General features: G+C 38.4%; 1 protein-coding gene across 1 annotated transcript in view; it reads left to right on the plus strand.

The window, feature by feature from the left end:
- The window catches only part of mov10l1 (Mov10 like RNA helicase 1), a gene marked incomplete at its 5' end in the record, with an annotated part of 140,656 nt that overhangs the window by 81,466 nt on the left and 39,021 nt on the right, over positions 1–20,169 (plus strand). The window contains one exon of the mRNA XM_079820450.1: positions 17,544–17,658. Coding sequence (XP_079676576.1) covers positions 17,544–17,658 — 115 coding nt within the window. The remainder of the gene's footprint in view (positions 1–17,543; positions 17,659–20,169) is intronic.

The raw sequence follows: 20,169 nt of genomic DNA on the forward strand, positions 1-20,169 counted from the left end.
ATGCCCTGAAGGTACTCAAAAAGTTTTAGGGCAGTGCCACCTTGTGGTCAAAAGATATAACAAACTTGACAAAAATGCTAATAACTTTTGATTAAATTAGCCTAGTATATTGAAACTGGTCATAATAGAGTCATTGGCTCATGCCGATTCAATTGCAACCTATGATGTCATTTTCGGTCATGATAATTTCCCCGCCATTTTTAATTTTCCAAAAAACCTACTTTTACGAACTCGTCCTAGACGGTTTGTCCGATTTGCACGAAAATTGAACCAGATCATCTTCAGACCATGCTGACAAAAAATCTTGCAAATCAAGTTGATTTGTCAAATCGTTTTCGATAAACGCGCACACAAATTTTGCGTAGCGGTTGCAAAAACACTCATAAGCCTATATCTCCTCCACGCTTTATCGTATTCAAACCAATCTTGGTATATGTCATCACAAGCATGACCTGAAGCAACATGCAGCGTTTCGGCGCAGCGCCACCTACTGGTCCGGAGATACAAAAAATGGCTATTTTTGCTTATAACTTTTGAACTGTTTGTCCAAAAATCATGTCTTCCGCACCATGCTTTGAAGGTACTCAAAACGTTTTGGGGCAGTGCCACCTTGTGGTCAGAGGTTATAACAAAATTTACAAACATGCTAATAACTTTTGATTAAATTAGCCTAGTTTAATGAAACTGGTCATAATACAGTCATTGGCTCATGCCGAGAACAGAGATACAAATTTTTCCATATTTGGTCAAACATCCTGTCCTCAATGTTCTTATTTGATCAAAACCTACTTTTTCAAACTCATCCTAGACCGTTTGTCCAATTTCCACCAAAATCGAATTGTATCATCTTCAGACTGTGTCAAAAAAAAGTTAGGGATTTTGCATCAATAGATGAAACTGTTTTTGTAAACCGCAGCGACGAAGTTGAGCCATTATGCCAAAATGACTCTTGAGGCTGTATCTCTGCAATGCTTTGACATATTGGCATCAAACTTTGCATGTGTCATTGTTCCCTTATTCTGACCACACCACATCAATTTCGTGTCTGTGCCACCTATTGGTCAAAAGTGATAAACCATTAACTTACATTATCAGTGACTCAATATATGATATTTCAGCCATTTTGCCTAATCTTCTTAAACTGTATAATTGTTAATTGTTGCAGTTGGTCTGACACTCTCAGACTACAATGCGTTTTTCAGCCTTTTGCCTAAAATCATCTTAAAATGTGATTAATTGCTCATTGCTCCAGTTGATCTGACACTGCCAGCCATTTTGGCATGTCTTGTCTTCTTTGCGCTTGGCCCCGGTATTGCTGCTTGCAGCTATATTTAGGGGCCAAGCACCGAAGGTGCGAAGGCACCTATTGAAACCGTTCCCGTTCTTATTATTATTATTCATCTTCTTCTTCTTCTTCTTCTTCTTCTTCTTCTTCTTCCGCCACGAAGTCTATGGCAGCCCATAGAACCGTATGGTAAAAAGTTGTGAAATTTGGCACACTAATAGAGGACAGTCTGACATGTCACCGTAGCAAATTTGGAGTCTCAAACTCAATCCCTCTAGCGCCACCATCAGTCCAAAATTTGACTCATGTTTATGCTAATAACTTTTGAACCATAAGGGCTAGAAACAAAATTCTTTTTTCCTCTGATTCCTTGGCTCAAGACGATTCCATTGCACCCTATGACGTCATTTTCCGTCATAAAAATTTTCCCGCCATTTTGAATTTTCCGAAAAACCTACTTTTACGAACTCGTCCTAGACGGTTCATCCGATTTGCACGAAAATTGAACCAGATCATCTTCAGACCACGCTGACAAAAAATCTTGCAAATCAAGTTGATTCGTCAAATCGTTTTTGATAAACGCGCAAACAAATTTTACGTAGCGGTTGCAAAAACACTCTTAAGGCAATATCTCCGCAACGCTTTATCGTATTCAAACCAAACTTGGTACATGTCATCACAAGCATGACTTGAGGCAACATACAGCGTTTCGGCGCAGCGCCACCTACTGGTCCGGAGATACGAAAAATTGCAATTTTTGCTTATAACTTCTGAACTGTTTGTCCAAAAATCATAAAAGTGGTCTCGTTACATTCAGGACGGCATGCCGAGTCGTCTGATATTCAATTTTACCATATCGGCCATTTTGGCTGTCGGCCATTTTGAATTTTGTCAAAAAATGCTATATTTTACAAATGCATTAGTGTATTGTTACTAAACTCGGTATGTGACTTCCTTGCTATGCCCTGAAGGTACTCAAAAAGTTTTAGGGCAGTGCCACCTTGTGGTCAAAAGATATAACAAACTTGACAAAAATGCTAATAACTTTTGATTAAATTAGCCTAGTATATTGAAACTGGTCATAATAGAGTCATTGGCTCATGCCGATTCAATTGCAACCTATGATGTCATTTTCGGTCATGATAATTTCCCCGCCATTTTTAATTTTCCAAAAAACCTACTTTTACGAACTCGTCCTAGACGGTTTGTCCGATTTGCACGAAAATTGAACCAGATCATCTTCAGACCATGCTGACAAAAAATCTTGCAAATCAAGTTGATTCGTCAAATCATTTGCGATAAACGCGCAAACAAATTTTACGTAGCGGTTGCAAAAACACTCTTAAGGCAATATCTCCGCAACGCTTTATCGTATTCAAACCAAACTTGGTACATGTCATCACAAGCATGACTTGAGGCAACATACAGCGTTTCGGCGCAGTGCCACCTACTGGTCCGGAGATACGAAAAATTGCAATTTTTGCTTATAACTTCTGAACTGTTTGTCCAAAAATCATAAAAGTGGTCTCGTTACATTCAGGACGGCATGCCGAGTCGTCTGATAATCAATTTTACCATATCGGCCATTTTGGCTGTTGGCCATTTTGAATTATGTGCTAAAATGCTGTATTTTATGAACACATAAACGGATTGTTACGAAACTCGGTTTGGGTCATCAACACGGTGCCCTAAATGAGCCCAAGAAGTTTCGAAACAGCGCCACCTAGTGGAGAATTTTTTTTTCAAATGCTTATAACTTTAGGTGAGATTGACTTATTTTCATGAGAGTAACTTTTTTTGTCTCCTGAATCCTCGCCGAGTCCAACGATACCAGACTTGCCAGGTTTCGGCGTATTATTTGTGCAGCGTTGTAATTTAGCACTTTAAAAACATTAGCTGATATCTTCGAAACCGCTAGTCCGATCGAGATGAAACCAGCATCAGAAGTTCGGAACCATAGGTCGTTAGCCATATGAAAATGCCCAAATGTCAAAATATTGATAGTAAGGGGGTGTAAAATCCAATCAAAGTCAGGTGTCAGTCATTTTTCATGTGTTTTTTCATATAAATGTATATAACTCCAAAACTAAACAAGATATTTTCACCAAAATTGACACAGACATGTATGGGCTCACTCCAAGGACACATAAAAAAATTATAGGATTGTGCCACTTGGTGGCGCTATAATAGAACAAAACATGAAATTCCCATTGACTACAATGCAGTTTTATGATATAAAATGCTATGCTTCACAAATGAATTGATGTATCATTACGAAACTTGAAATTGGCCATCAGCACCATGCCTTTAAGCTGCTTAAACGGTTTCAAAACAGCACCGCCATGTGGTCCATACTTATAATGAAAAGGCCTCTTGAGGCTATATCTCTGCAATGACATATTGACACTATATTGACACTCTGCTTTGATATATTGACACCAATCTTTGCATGTGTCATTGTTCCCTTATTCTGACCACACCACATCAATTTCGTAACTGTGCCACCTATTGGTTGAAAGTGATAAATCATTAAATCATTATTATTGACTGTATTTATCATTTTACAGCTATTTTGCCTAAAATCAGCTTAATAGGTCTTTAATTGCTCATTGCTGCCGTTGATCTGACATTGCCAGCATTTTTGGCATGTCTTGTCTTCTTCTTTGCGCTTGGCCCCGGTATTGCTGCTTGCAGCTATATTTAGGGGCCAAGCACCGAAGGTGCGAAGGCACCTATTGAAACCGTTCCCGTTCTTATTATTATTATTCATCTTCTTCTTCTTCTTCTTCTTCTTCTTCTTCTTCCGCCACGAAGTCTATGGCAGCCCATAGAACCGTATGGTAAAAAGTTGTGAAATTTGGCACACTAATAGAGGACAGTCTGGCATGTCACCGTAGCAAATTTGGAGTCTCAAACTCAATCCCTCTAGCGCCACCATCAGTCCAAAATTTGACTCATGTTTATGCTAATAACTTTTGAACCATAAGGGCTAGAAACAAAATTCTTTTTTCCTCTGATTCCTTGGCTCAAGACGATTCGATTGCAACCTATGACGTCATTTTCCGCCATGGTAATTTTCCCGCCATTTTTAATTAACCGAAAAACCTACTTTTACGAACTCGTCCTAGACGGTTCATCCGATTTGCACGAAAATTTAACCAGATCATCTTCAGACCATGCTGACAAAAAATCTTGCAAATCAAGTTGATTCGTCAAATCATTTGCGATAAACGCGCAAACAAATTTTACGTAGCGGTTGCAAAAACACTCTTAAGGCAATATCTCCGCAACGCTTTATCGTATTCAAACCAAACTTGGTACATGTCATCACAAGCATGACTTGAGGCAACATACAGCGTTTCGGCGCAGTGCCACCTACTGGTCCGGAGATACGAAAAATTGCAATTTTTGCTTATAACTTCTGAACTGTTTGTCCAAAAATCATAAAAGTGGTCTCGTTACATTCAGGACGGCATGCCGAGTCGTCTGATATTCAATTTTACCATATCGGCCATTTTGGCTGTCGGCCATTTTGAATTTTGTCAAAAAATGCTATATTTTACAAATGCATTAGTATATTGTTACTAAACTCGGTATGTGACTTCCTTGCTATGCCCTGAAGGTACTCAAAAAGTTTTAGGGCAGTGCCACCTTGTGGTCAAAAGATATAACAAACTTGACAAAAATGCTAATAACTTTTGATTAAATTAGCCTAGTATATTGAAACTGGTCATAATAGAGTCATTGGCTCATGCCGATTCAATTGCAACCTATGATGTCATTTTCGGTCATGATAATTTCCCCGCCATTTTTAATTTTCCAAAAAACCTACTTTTACGAACTCGTCCTAGACGGTTTGTCCGATTTGCACGAAAATTGAACCAGATCATCTTCAGACCATGCTGACAAAAAATCTTGCAAATCAAGTTGATTTGTCAAATCGTTTTCGATAAACGCGCACACAAATTTTGCGTAGCGGTTGCAAAAACACTCATAAGCCTATATCTCCACAACGCTTTATCGTATTCAAACCAATCTTGGTATATGTCATCAAAAGCATGACTTGAAGCAACATGCAGCGTTTCGGCGCAGCGCCACCTACTGGTCCGGAGATACAAAAAATGGCTATTTTTGCGTATAACTTTTGAACTGTTTGTCCAAAAATCATGTCTTCCGCACCATGCTTTGAAGGTACTCAAAACGTTTTGGGGCAGTGCCACCTTGTGGTCAGAGGTTATAACAAAATTTACAAACATGCTAATAACTTTTGATTAAATTAGCCTAGTTTAATGAAACTGGTCATAATACAGTCATTGGCTCATGCCGAGAACAGAGATACTAATTTTGCCATATTTGGTCAAACATCCTGTCCTCAATGTTCTTATTTGATCAAAACCTACTTTTTCAAACTCATCCTAGACCGTTTGTCCAATTTCCACCAAAATCGAATCGTATCATCTTCAGACAGTGTCAACAAAAAGTTAGGGATTTTGCATCAATAGATGAAACCGTTTTTGTAAACCGCAGCGACGAAGTTGAGCCATCATGCCAAAATTACTCTTGAGGCTGTATCTCTGCAATGCTTATACATATTGGCATCAAACTTTGCATGTGTCATTGTTCCCTTATTCTGACCACACCACATCAATTTCGTATCTGTGCCACCTATTGGTCAAAAGTGATAAACCATTAACTTACATTATCAGTGACTCAATATATGATATTTCAGCCATTTTGCCTAATCTTCTTAAACTGTATAATTGTTAATTGTTGCAGTTGGTCTGACACTCTCAGACTACAATGCATTTTCAGCCTTTTGCTTAAAATCATCTTAAAACGTGATTAATTGCTCATTGCTCCAGTTGATCTGACACTGCCAGCCATTTTGGCATGTCTTGTCTTCTTCTTTGCGCTTGGCCCCGGTATTGCTGCTTGCAGCTATATTTATTATTCATCTTCTTCTTCTTCTTCTTCCGCCACGAAGTCTATGGCAGCCCATAGAACCGTATGGTAAAAAGTTATGAAATTTGGCACACTAATAGAGGACAGTCTGAAATGTCACCATAGCAAATTTTGAGTCTCTAACTCAATCCCTCTAGCGCCACCATCAGTCCAAAATTAGACTCATGTTTATGCTAATAACTTTTGAACCATAAGGGCTAGAAACGAAATTCTTTTTTCCTCTGATTCCTTGGCTCAAGACAATTCGATTGCACCCTATGACGTCATTTTCCGTCATAATAATTTTCCCGCCATTTTTAATTAACCGAAAAACCTACTTTTGCGAACTCGTCCTAGACGGTTCATCCGATTTGCACGAAAATTGAACCAGATCATCTTCAGACCACGCTGACAAAAAATCTTGCAAATCAAGTTGATTCGTCAAATCATTTGCGATAAACGCGCAAACAAATTTTACGTAGCGGTTGCAAAAGCACTCTTAAGGCAATATCTCCGCAACGCTTTATCGTATTCAAACCAAACTTGGTATATGTCATCACAAGCATGACTTGAGGCAACATGCAGTGTTTCGGCGCAGCGCCACCTACTGGTCCGGAGATACAAAAAATGGCTGTTTTTGCTTATAACTTTTGAACCGTTTGTCCAAAAATCATAAAAGTGGTCTCGTTAGATTCAGGACGGCATGCCGAGTCGTCTGATATTCAATTTTACCATATCGGCCATTTTGGCTGTCGGCCATTTTGAATTATGTGCTAAAATGCTATATTTTACAAATGCATTAGTGTATTGTTACTAAACTCGGTATGTGACTTCCACTCCATGCCCTGAAGGTACTCAAAAAGTTTTGGGGCAGTGCCACCTTGTGGTCAAAAGTTATAACAAACTTGACAAAAATGCTAATAACTTTTGATTTAATTAGCTTAGTATAATGAAACTGGTCATAATACATTCATTGGCTCATGCCGATTCAATTGCATCCTATGACGTCATTTTCGGTTATGATAATTTCCCCGCCATATTTAATTTTCCAAAAAACCTACTTTTGCGAACTCGTCCTAGACGGTTTGTCCGATTTGCACGAAAATTGAACCAGATCATCTTCAGACCATGCTGACAAAAAATCTTGCAAATCAAGTTGATTCGTCAAATCGTTTTTGATAAACGTGCACACAAATTTTACGTAGCGGTTGCAAAAACACACTTAAGGCTATATCTCTACAATGCTTTATCGTGTTCAATCCAAACTTGGTACATGTCATCACAAGCATGACTTGAGGCAACATGCAGTGTTTCGGCGCAGCGCCACCTACTGGTCCGGAGATACAAAAAATGGCTGTTTTTACTTATAACTTTTAAACTGTTTGTACAAAAATCATAAAAGTTGTCTCGTTAGATTCAGGACGGTATTCAGAGTTGTCTGATATTCAATTTTACCATATCGGCCATTTTGGCTCTCGGCCATTTTGAATTATGTGCTAAAATACTATATTTTACAAACGCATTAGTCTATTGTTACGAAACTTGGTATGGGTCTTCCGCACCATGCTTTGAAGGTACTCAAAAAGTTTTGGGGCAGTACCACCTTGTGGTCAGAGGTTATAACAAAATTTATAAACATGCTAATAACTTTTGATTAAATTAGCCTAGTTTAATGAAACTGGTCATAATACATTTATTGGCTCATGCCGAGAACATAGATACTAATTTTGCCATATTTGGTCAAACATCCTGTCCTCAATGTTCTTATTTGATCAAAACCTACTTTTTCAAACTCATCCTAGACCGTTTATCCAATTTCCACCAAAATCGAATCGTATCATCTTCAGACTGTGTCAACTAAAAGTTAGGGATTTTGCATCAATAGATGAAACCGTTTTTGTAAACCGCAGCGACGAAATTGAGCCATGATGCCAAAATGACTCTTGAGGCTGTATCTCTGCAATGCTTTGACATATTGGCATCAAACTTTGCATGTGTCATTGTTCCCTTATTCTGACCACAGCACATCAATTTCGTAACTGTGCCACCTATTGGTCAAAAGTGATTAACCATTAACTTATATTATCAGTGACTCTATATATGATATTTCAGCCATTTTGCCTAATCTTCTTAAACTGTATAATTGTTAATTGTTGCAGTTGGTCTGACACTCTCAGACTACAATGCATTTTTCAGCCTTTTGCCTAAAATCATCTTAAAACGTGATTAATTGCTCATTGCTCCAGTTGATCTGACACTGCCAGCCATTTTGGCATGTCTTGTCTTCTTCTTTGCGCTTGGCCCCGGTATTGCTGCTTGCAGCTATATTTAGGGGCCAAGCACCGAAGGTGCGAAGGCACCTATTGAAACCGTTCCCGTTCTTATTAGGGGCCAAGCACCGAAGGTGCGAAGGCACCTATTGAAACCGTTCCCGTTCCTATTATTATTATTATTCATCTTCTTCTTCTTCTTCTTCTTCTTCCGCCACGAAGTCTATGGCAGCCCATAGAACCGTATGGTAAAAAGTTGTGAAATTTGGCACACTTATAGAGGACGGTCTGAAGTGTCTCCATAGCAAATTTGGAGTCTCTAATTCAATCCCTCTAGCGCCACCATCAGTCCAAAATTGGACTCATGTTTATGTTAATAACTTTTGAACCATAAGGGCTAGAAACAAAATTCTTTTTTCCTCTGATTCCTTGGCTCAAGACAATTCGATTGCACCCTATGACGTCATTTTCCGCCATGATAATTTTCCCGCCATTTTTAATTAACCGAAAAACCTACTTTTGCGAACTCGTCCTAGACGGTTCATCCGATTTGTACAAAAATTGAACCAGATTATCTTCAGACCATGCTGACAAAAAATCTTGCAAATCAAGTTGATTCGTCAAATCGTTTTTGATAAACGCGCAAACAAATTTTACGTAGCGGTTGCAAAAACCCACTTAAGGCAATATCTCCGCAACGCTTTATCGTATTCAAACCAAACTTGGTACATGTCATCACAAGCATGACTTGAGGCAACATGCAGCGTTTCGGCGCAGCGCCACCTACTGGTCCGGAGATACGAAAAATTGCAGTTTTTGCTTATAACTTCTGAACTGTTTGTCCAAAAATCATAAAAGTGGTCTCGTTACATTCAGGACGGCATGCCGAGTCGTCTGATATTCAATTTTAACATATCGGCCATTTTGGCTGTCGGCCATTTTGAATTTTGTCAAAAAATGCTATATTTTACAAATGCATTAGTGTATTGTTACTAAACTCGGTATGTGACTTCCATGCCATGCCCTGAAGGTACTCAAAAAGTTTTAGGGCAGTGCCACCTAGTGGTCAAAAGATATAACAAACTTGACAAAAATGCTAATAACTTTTGATTAAATTAGCCTAGTATATTGAAACTGGTCATAATAGAGTCATTGGCTCATGCCGATTCAATTGCACCCTATGATGTCATTTTTGGTTATGATAATTTCCCCGCTATTTTTAATTTTCCAAAAAACCTACTTTTGCGAACTCGTCCTAGACGGTTTGTCCGATTTGCACAGAAATTGAACCAGATCATCTTCAGACCATGCTGACAAAAAATCTTGCAAATCAAGTTGATTCGTCAAATCGTTTTTGATAAACGTGCACACAAATTTTACGTAGCGGTTGCAAAAACACTCATAAGGCTATATCTCTACAATGCTTTATCGTATTCAATCCAAACTTGGTACATGTCATCACAAGCATGACTTGAGGCAACATGCAGTGTTTCGGCGCAGCGCCACCTACTGGTCCGGAGATACAAAAAATGGCTGTTTTTGCTTATAACTTTTGAACTGTTTGTCCAAAAATCATATCTTCCGCACCATGCTTTGAAGGTACTCAAAACGTTTTGGGGCAGTGCCACCTTGTGGTCAGAGGTTATAACAAAATTTACAAACATGCTAATAACTTTTGATTAAATTAGCCTAGTTTAATGAAACTGGTCATAATACAGTCATTGGCTCATGCCGAGAACAGAGATACTATTTTTTCCATATTTGGTCAAACATCCTGTCCTCAATGTTCTTATTTGATCAAAACCTACTTTTTCAAACTCATCCTAGACCGTTTGTCCAATTTCCACCAAAATCGAATCGTATCATCTTCAGACTGTGTCAACAAAAAGTTAGGGATTTTGCATCAATAGATGAAACCGTTTTTGTAAACCGCAACGACGAAGTTGAGCCATTATGCCAAAATGACTCTTGAGGCTGTATCTCTGCAATGCTTTGACATATTGGCATCAAACTTTGCATGTGTCATTGTTCCCTTATTCTGACCACACCACATCAATTTCGTATCTGTGCCACCTATTGGTCAAAAGTGATAAACCATTAACTTACATTATCAGTGACTCAATATATGATATTTCAGCCATTTTGCCTAATCTTCTTAAACTGTATAATTGTTAATTGTTGCAGTTGGTCTGACACTCTCAGACTACAATGCATTTTCAGCCTTTTGCTTCAAATCATCTTAAAACGTGATTAATTGCTCATTGCTCCTGTTGATCTGACACTGCCAGCCATTTTGGCATGTCTTGTCTTCTTCTTTGCGCTTGGCCCCGGTATTGCTGCTTGCAGCTATATTTATTATTCATCTTCTTCTTCTTCCGCCACGAAGTCTATGGCAGCCCATAGAACCGTATGGTAAAAAGTTATGAAATTTGGCACACTAATAGAGGACAGTCTGAAATGTCACCATAGCAAATTTTGAGTCTCTAACTCAATCCCTCTAGCGCCACCATCAGTCCAAAATTATATTCATGTTTATGCTAATAACTTTTGAACCATAAGGGCTAGAAACGAAATTATTTTTTCCTCTGATTCCTTGGCTCAAGACATTTCGATTGCACCCTATGACGTCATTTTCCGTCATAATAATTTTCCCGCCATTTTTAATTAACCGAAAAACCTACTTTTGCGAACTCGTCCTAGACGGTTCATCCGATTTGCACGAAAATTGAACCAGATCATCTTCAGACCATGTTGACAAAAAATCTTGCAAATCAAGTTGATTCGTCAAATCATTTGCGATAAACGCGCAAACAAATTTTACGTAGCGGTTGCAAAAGCACTCTTAAGGCAATATCTCCGCAACGCTTTATCGTATTCAAACCAAACTTGGTACATGTCATCACAAGCATGACTTGAGGCAACATGCAGTGTTTCGGCGCAGCGCCACCTACTGGTCCGGAGATACAAAAAATGGCTGTTTTTGCTTATAACTTTTGAACCGTTTGTCCAAAAATCATAAAAGTGGTCTCGTTAGATTCAGGACGGCATGCCGAGTCGTCTGATATTCAATTTTACCATATCGCCCATTTTGGCTGTCGGCCATTTTGAATTATGTGCTAAAATGCTATATTTTACAAATGCATTAGTGTATTGTTACTAAACTCGGTATGTGACTTCCACTCCATGCCCTGAAGGTACTCAAAAAGTTTTGGGGCAGTGCCACCTTGTGGTCAAAAGTTATAACAAACTTGACAAAAATGCTAATAACTTTTGATTTAATTAGCTTAGTATAATGAAACTGGTCATAATACATTCATTGGCTCATGCCGATTCAATTGCATCCTATGACGTCATTTTCGGTTATGATAATTTCCCCGCCATATTTAATTTTCCAAAAAACCTACTTTTGCGAACTCGTCCTAGACGGTTTGTCCGATTTGCACGAAAATTGAACCAGATCATCTTCAGACCATGCTGACAAAAAATCTTGCAAATCAAGTTGATTCGTCAAATCGTTTTTGATAAACGTGCACACAAATTTTACGTAGCGGTTGCAAAAACACTCATAAGGCTATATCTCCACAATGCTTTATCGTATTCAATCCAAACTTGGTACATGTCATCACAAGCATGACTTGAGGCAACATGCAGCGTTTCGGCGCAGCGCCACCTACTGGTCCGGAGATACAAAAAATGGCTGTTTTTGCTTATAACTTTTGAACTGTTTGTCCAAAAATCATATCTTCCGCACCATGCTTTGAAGGTACTCAAAACGTTTTGGGGCAGTGCCACCTTGTGGTCAGAGGTTATAACAAAATTTACAAACATGCTAATAACTTTTGATTAAATTAGCCTAGTTTAATGAAACTGGTCATAATACAGTCATTGGCTCATGCCGAGAACAGAGATACTATTTTTTCCATATTTGGTCAAACATCCTGTCCTCAATGTTCTTATTTGATCAAAACCTACTTTTTCAAACTCATCCTAGACCGTTTGTCCAATTTCCACCAAAATCGAATCGTATCATCTTCAGACTGTGTCAACAAAAAGTTAGGGATTTTGCATCAATAGATGAAACCGTTTTTGTAAACCGCAACGACGAAGTTGAGCCATTATGCCAAAATGACTCTTGAGGCTGTATCTCTGCAATGCTTTGACATATTGGCATCAAACTTTGCATGTGTCATTGTTCCCTTATTCTGACCACACCACATCAATTTCGTATCTGTGCCACCTATTGGTCAAAAGTGATAAACCATTAACTTACATTATCAGTGACTCAATATATGATATTTCAGCCATTTTGCCTAATCTTCTTAAACTGTATAATTGTTAATTGTTGCAGTTGGTCTGACACTCTCAGACTACAATGCATTTTCAGCCTTTTGCTTCAAATCATCTTAAAACGTGATTAATTGCTCATTGCTCCTGTTGATCTGACACTGCCAGCCATTTTGGCATGTCTTGTCTTCTTCTTTGCGCTTGGCCCCGGTATTGCTGCTTGCAGCTATATTTATTATTATTCATCTTCTTCTTCTTCTTCCGCCACAAAGTCTATGGCAGCCCATAGAACCGTATGGTAAAAAGTTGTGAAATTTGGCACACTAATAGAGGACAGTCTGAAATGTCACTGTAGCAAATTTGGAGTCTCAAACTCAATCCCTCTAGCGCCACCATCAGTCCAAAATTTGACTCATGTTTATGCTAATAACTTTTGAACCATAAGGGCTAGAAACAAAATTCTTTTTTCCTCTGATTCCTTGGCTCAAGGCGATTCGATTGCATCCTATGACGTCATTTTCCGTCATAAAAATTTTCCCGCCATTTTTAATTTTCCGAAAAACCTACTTTTACGAACTCGTCCTAGACGGTTCATCCGATTTGCACGAAAATTGATCCAGATCATCTTCAGACCATGCTGACAAAAAATCTTGCAAATCAAGTTGATTCGTCAAATCATTTGCGATAAACGCGCAAACAAATTTTACGTAGCGGTTGCAAAAACACTCTTAAGGCAATATCTCCGCAACGCTTTATCGTATTTAAACCAAACTTGGTACATGTCATCACAAGCATGACTTGAGGCAACATACAGCGTTTCGGCGCAGCGCCACCTACTGGTCCGGAGATACGAAAAATTGCTATTTTTGCTTATAACTTCTGAACTGTTTGTCCAAAAATCATAAAAGTTGTCTCGTTACATTCAGGACGGCATGCCGAGTCGTCTGATATTCAATTTTACCATATCGGCCATTTTGGCTGTCGGCCATTTTGAATTTTGTCAAAAAATGCTATATTTTACAAATGCATTAGTATATTGTTACTAAACTCGGTATGTGACTTCCTTGCTATGCCCTGAAGGTACTCAAAAAGTTTTAGGGCAGTGCCACCTTGTGGTCAAAAGATATAACAAACTTGACAAAAATGCTAATAACTTTTGATTAAATTAGCCTAGTATATTGAAACTGGTCATAATAGAGTCATTGGCTCATGCCGATTCAATTGCAACCTATGATGTCATTTTCGGTCATGATAATTTCCCCGCCATTTTTAATTTTCCAAAAAACCTACTTTTACGAACTCGTCCTAGACGGTTTGTCCGATTTGCACGAAAATTGAACCAGATCATCTTCAGACCATGCTGACAAAAAATCTTGCAAATCAAGTTGATTTGTCAAATCGTTTTCGATAAACGCGCACACAAATTTTGCGTAGCGGTTGCAAAAACACTCATAAGCCTATATCTCCTCAACGCTTTATCGTATTCAAACCAATCTTGGTATATGTCATCACAAGCATGACCTGAAGCAACATGCAGCGTTTCGGCGCAGCGCCACCTACTGGTCCGGAGATACAAAAAATGGCTATTTTTGCTTATAACTTTTGAACTGTTTGTCCAAAAATCATGTCTTCCGCACCATGCTTTGAAGGTACTCAAAACGTTTTGGGGCAGTGCCACCTTGTGGTCAGAGGTTATAACAAAATTTACAAACATGCTAATAACTTTTGATTAAATTAGCCTAGTTTAATGAAACTGGTCATAATACAGTCATTGGCTCATGCCGAGAACAGAGATACAAATTTTTCCATATTTGGTCAAACATCCTGTCCTCAATGTTCTTATTTGATCAAAACCTACTTTTTCAAACTCATCCTAGACCGTTTGTCCAATTTCCACCAAAATCGAATTGTATCATCTTCAGACTGTGTCAAAAAAAAGTTAGGGATTTTGCATCAATAGATGAAACTATTTTTGTAAACCGCAGCGACGAAGTTGAGCCATTATGCCAAAATTACTCTTGAGGCTGTATCTCTGCAATGCTTTGACATATTGGCATCAAACTTTGCATGTGTCATTGTTCCCTTATTCTGACCACACCACATCAATTTCGTGTCTGTGCCACCTATTGGTCAAAAGTGATAAACCATTAACTTACATTATCAGTGACTCAATATATGATATTTCAGCCATTTTGCCTAATCTTCTTAAACTGTATAATTGTTAATTGTTGCAGTTGGTCTGACACTCTCAGACTACAATGCGTTTTTCAGCCTTTTGCCTAAAATCATCTTAAAATGTGATTAATTGCTCATTGCTCCAGTTGATCTGACACTGCCAGCCATTTTGGCATGTCTTGTCTTCTTCTTTGCGCTTGGCCCCGGTATTGCTGCTTGCAGCTATATTTCATCTTCTTCTTCTTCTTCTTCCGCCACGAAGTCTATGGCAGCCCATAGAACCGTATGGTAAAAAGTTGTGAAATTTGGCACACTAATAGAGGACAGTCTGAAATGTCTCCCTAGCAAATTTGGAGTCTCTAAATCAATCCCTCTAGCGCCACCATCAGTCCAAAATTTGACTCATGTTTATGCTAATAACTTTTGAACCATAAGGGCTAGAAACAAAATTCTTTTTTCCTCTGATTCCTTGGCTCAAGACAATTCGATTGCACCCTATGACGTCATTTTCCGTCATAATAATTTTCCCGCCATTTTTAATTAACCGAAAAACCTACTTTTGCGAACTCGTCCTAGACGGTTCATCCGATTTGCACGAAAATTGAACCAGATCATCTTCAGACCATGCTGACAAAAAATCTTGCAAATCAAGTTGATTCGTCAAATCATTTGCGATAAACGCGCAAACAAATTTTACGTAGCGGTTGCAAAAACACACTTAAGGCAATATCTCCGCAACGCTTTATCGTATTCAAACCAAACTTGGTACATTTCATCACAAGCATGACATGAGGCAACATGCAGCGTCTCGGCGCAGCGCCACCTACTGTTCCGGAGATACGAAAAATTGCTATTTTTGCTTATAACTTCTGAACCGTTTGTCCAAAAAGCATAAAAGTGGTCTCGTTACATTCAGGACGGCATGCCGAGTCGTCTGATATTCAATTTTACCATATCGGCCATTTTGGCTGTCGGCCATTTTGAATTTTGTCAAAAAATGCTATATTTTACAAATGCATTAGTATATTGTTACTAAACTCGGTATGTGACTTCCATGCTATGCCCTGAAGGTACTCAAAAAGTTTTAGGGCAGTGCCACCTTGTGGTCAAAAGATATAACAAACTTGACAAAAATGCTAATAACTTTTGATTAAATTAGCCTAGTATATTGAAACTGGTCATAATAGAGTCATTGGCTCATGCCGATTCAATTGCAACCTATGATGTAATTTTCGGTCATGATAATTTTCCCGCCATTTTTAATTTTCCAAAAAACCTACTTTTGCGAACTCGTCCTAGACGGTTTGTCCGATTTGCACAGAAATTGAACCATATCATCTTCAGACCATGCTGACAAAAAATCTTGCAAATCAAGTTGATTTGTCAAATCGTTTTCGATAAACGCGCACACAAATTTTGCGTAGCGGTTGCAAAAACACTCATAAGCCTATATCTCCACAACGCTTTATCGTATTCAAACCAATCTTGGTATATGTCATCACAAGCATGACCTGAAGCAACATGCAGCGTTTCGGCGCAGCGCCACCTACTGGTCCGGAGATACAAAAAATGGCTATTTTTGCTTATAACTTTTGAACTGTTTGTCCAAAAATCATGTCTTCCGCACCATGCTTTGAAGGTACTCAAAACGTTTTGGGGCAGTGCCACCTTGTGGTCAGATGTTATAACAAAATTTACAAACATGCTTATAACTTTTGATTAAATTAGCCTAGTTTAATGAAACTGGTCATAATACAGTCATTGGCTCATGCCGAGAACATAGATACTAATTTTGCCATATTTGGTCAAACATCCTGTCCTCAATGTTCTTATTTGATCAAAACCTACTTTTTCAAACTCATCCTAGACTGTTTGTCCAATTTCCACCAAAATCGAATCGTATCATCTTCAGACTGTGTCAACAAAAAGTTAGGGATTTTGCATCAATATATGAAACCGTTTTTGTAAACCGCAGCGACGAAGTTGAGCCATTATGCCAAAATTACTCTTGAGGCTGTATCTCTGCAATGCTTTGACATATTGGCATCAAACTTTGCAAGTGTCATTGTTCCCTTATTCTGACCACACCACATCAATTTCGTATCTGTGCCACCTATTGGTCAAAAGTGATAAACCATTAACTTACATTATCAGTGACTCAATATATGATATTTCAGCCATTTTGCCTAATCTTCTTAAACTGTATAATTGTTAATTGTTGCAGTTGGTCTGACACTCTCAGACTACAATGCATTTTCAGCCTTTTGCTTAAAATCATCTTAAAACGTGATTAATTGCTCATTGCTCCAGTTGATCTGACACTGCCAGCCATTTTGGCATGTCTTGTCTTCTTCTTTGCGCTTGGCCCCGGTATTGCTGCTTGCAGCTATATTTGAGTTATGAGTTTATATCAGAAATGTGAGGGAAAAAAGTCAGAATTGTGAGAATTCCAATTATCTTAAATTGTTTCATTTCGTTGCAGAAACAAGCTTCCATAATATACTGTACATACTTGTGTGAATGGTGAAAATACACTAAATATGCAAATTTTTTTGTTGCTTTTTTGAGCATTTTGTCTATTTCGTCAGGCTTACAAGGCGGCATCTTCCAAACTTCTTGGGGCAGTACGCCGTGCCGCAGGCTCTCAGAGATTGTGTAGAAGCCCAGAAGGACGTGCTGGTTGTCCAGCCTGCTCTGGCAGAGGTAATGTTGTCTTCAGTGCTGTCTCTCCCACATGATCATTCATCTCAGTTATTCCCAAATTCTGTGTTTTCTGTTATACATTTTCTGGATTCTATTTAAATGGTGTAAATTACATTATTGTTTAACACAAATTACATTTTGGGGGCTCTATTAAATCCTTTTTATTTTTCCTAAATTAACGTGATTTCTGTATTCCATTTTAATGATTTAATTACATTTTCAAAAACTGTTCAATTATAATTTAATGATAATTAATAATATTTTCAAGTTAAACCGTACTTTTATTTTGACAGGTTGTAGTGAAGAGCTTTTGAGTGTGTGTATCTGATGTTAGTTTTCTCAAATGAAATGGTGAAATGCTGGGGAAGTGACTCTCAGAGCAGCTCTGGAGATGAAGTTCATGTAGTGAGACGGCAGACGAGCGTGCTTGAGTTTGTGTATTAGTGTTACACGTCTCATAATCACAATCATGATACTGGAATGTTTACTTCTGGGTACACACTACAAGATTGGGCCGATTTCTCCCCTTCCGACAATCCTAGGTAAAGTCCCGATTATCTTGATGGTTCTATAGATTATCTCATCAGATTTTCCTGTGGTGTGTTAAGAGTGAAAGTATCTGCTCGGAAGAACGTCAGAGCCTCCCCGATCTCAGAAATCCTGTTGTGTGGGGGGAACCCCGAGGACAAACGTGCACACGCTCTGGAGATTTATCATGTGAAACGAAACCATACCCAATCAGAAAGCGAGATTTTTCTTGTATGTGCTGATCCATGAATATGCAAATGATCCCCATCTCCACTCACTCACTCACACCAGCTCAGAGATTCACACACTCAACTTTACGCTGCACAATGGCAAGTGGAAATACTGGTTTAATTCAGCCATATATGTTTGAACCAGAAACTAATTCAGAAAAAGAGGAAGAGTGAATTTTATAGGCTCGTCTACAAATCGATGTATCAGAATGGTGATACGTTTTATGTATCTCTCTCTACAACATCTGACATAACGATAATTAATATGATTAGCCTTTGGCTTGATTACCTTATCAAACAGCTTATAATGTGTTGCTAATGTTACACAAACCATGTTCCCGTTCTCCATCTCAGAGTCAGATGGCTGCCTTCTAAAAATCAGCATCCTTAGAAACGCTTTGAACAACTCAAGAAAGAAAGGCATATAAGCCGCATTTCCAAATTACCCGGAACAATTTGTACCAGGAACTTTTTTTACAGGAACCCCCCCCCCCCCCCCCAGATCTGAAACTGTCTGCGTTTCCACTGCGGTCTAAAGTACCGGGAAGATTAGGCAAATTAGTCTGGTGATGTAGGACTGCGCGCGGCTGCTCCTCCCAGTCAACGACAGACAGGAATCATTTTTGCGCGATACTGTCTGCAACAATAACGAGAAGATGCAAGCAGCGCTGCTTTTGGTAGTTATGTATTGTTTTAATAAAGAGGTCATTAACAAAACGGCGGAAAAGAGACGAGCACTGATACTAAAGCTTATTTTAAATCTATCTTTACGAGCTTTCAGAATAAGACAACGCATGTTATTATCAGCTAATACGGACATTGTTCGTGAGATTGCTCAGAGGAACGTGCACCATCAGACAGAAAGAGCAAGACTGATATTTACTGAACGCAGAACGAACGAACCTCGCAAAAGACTTTTAAAAATGCTGGTTGAAATAAAATGCTGCGTGAGTTCAACCAATCAGCATGTTCAGCGCCCAAGTCCCACCCCCGAAAGTTCCCGAACTTTAAAAAAGTACTACACCGGGAGCAGGGCCGTTTGGAGGGGGAAATATTTACCCAGAACTTCATTTAGACCCTGGTTCCTGCGGTCGAAACACACAGAGTACCACCTCAAAATTCCTAGTTCCTGGGGAAAGTTCCTGCTGTGGAAACGCGGCTATAGTTCATCATAACATTGTAATATACATCATATACATAATTCACCCTCTATATTGCTAAATATACCCGAAATACTACAGAAATTGAATTAAGTAATCAAATGTAAAATAACACTGGATAGTCCTCATTGTAAATATTGAATACAGATTATTCCTTACAGTTAATGTTAAGAAAGTTCAGTCAAGAGCAGTGAGTGATTTTGTTGTCTTTAGTTGTTTGATTTAACATTAATGTCATAGATCGCAGCAGGTTTATTAGGCTGCTGTCACTTTAATAGTGAATGTACAGATCCAATATACTGTTTAGGGATGGGCGATACCACTTATTTTATTTTCGAGGCAATATAGATACTTTCAATGGCTAGTATCATTGAAATCAATACTGATACCTCCAAACTGAACTTAAGAGTAAAACGGGTAATGATATCCAAATAACATTATATTTAAAAGCCATTTTAACATTAAATACACCTTAATTACAAATTATTAGATTGTTTTTGTAAGAAAAGAGCTGACTCTGTAATTTGTAAATAAAATAATAATAATAAAAATAAAAAAAAACTTTAATTTTCGCTTTTTTTTTTTTTTTTTTT

The sequence above is a fragment of the Gobio gobio genome, assembly GCF_949357685.1.
Source record: "Gobio gobio genome assembly, chromosome: 6".
In the NCBI taxonomy this organism is placed as follows: domain Eukaryota; kingdom Metazoa; phylum Chordata; class Actinopteri; order Cypriniformes; family Gobionidae; genus Gobio; species Gobio gobio.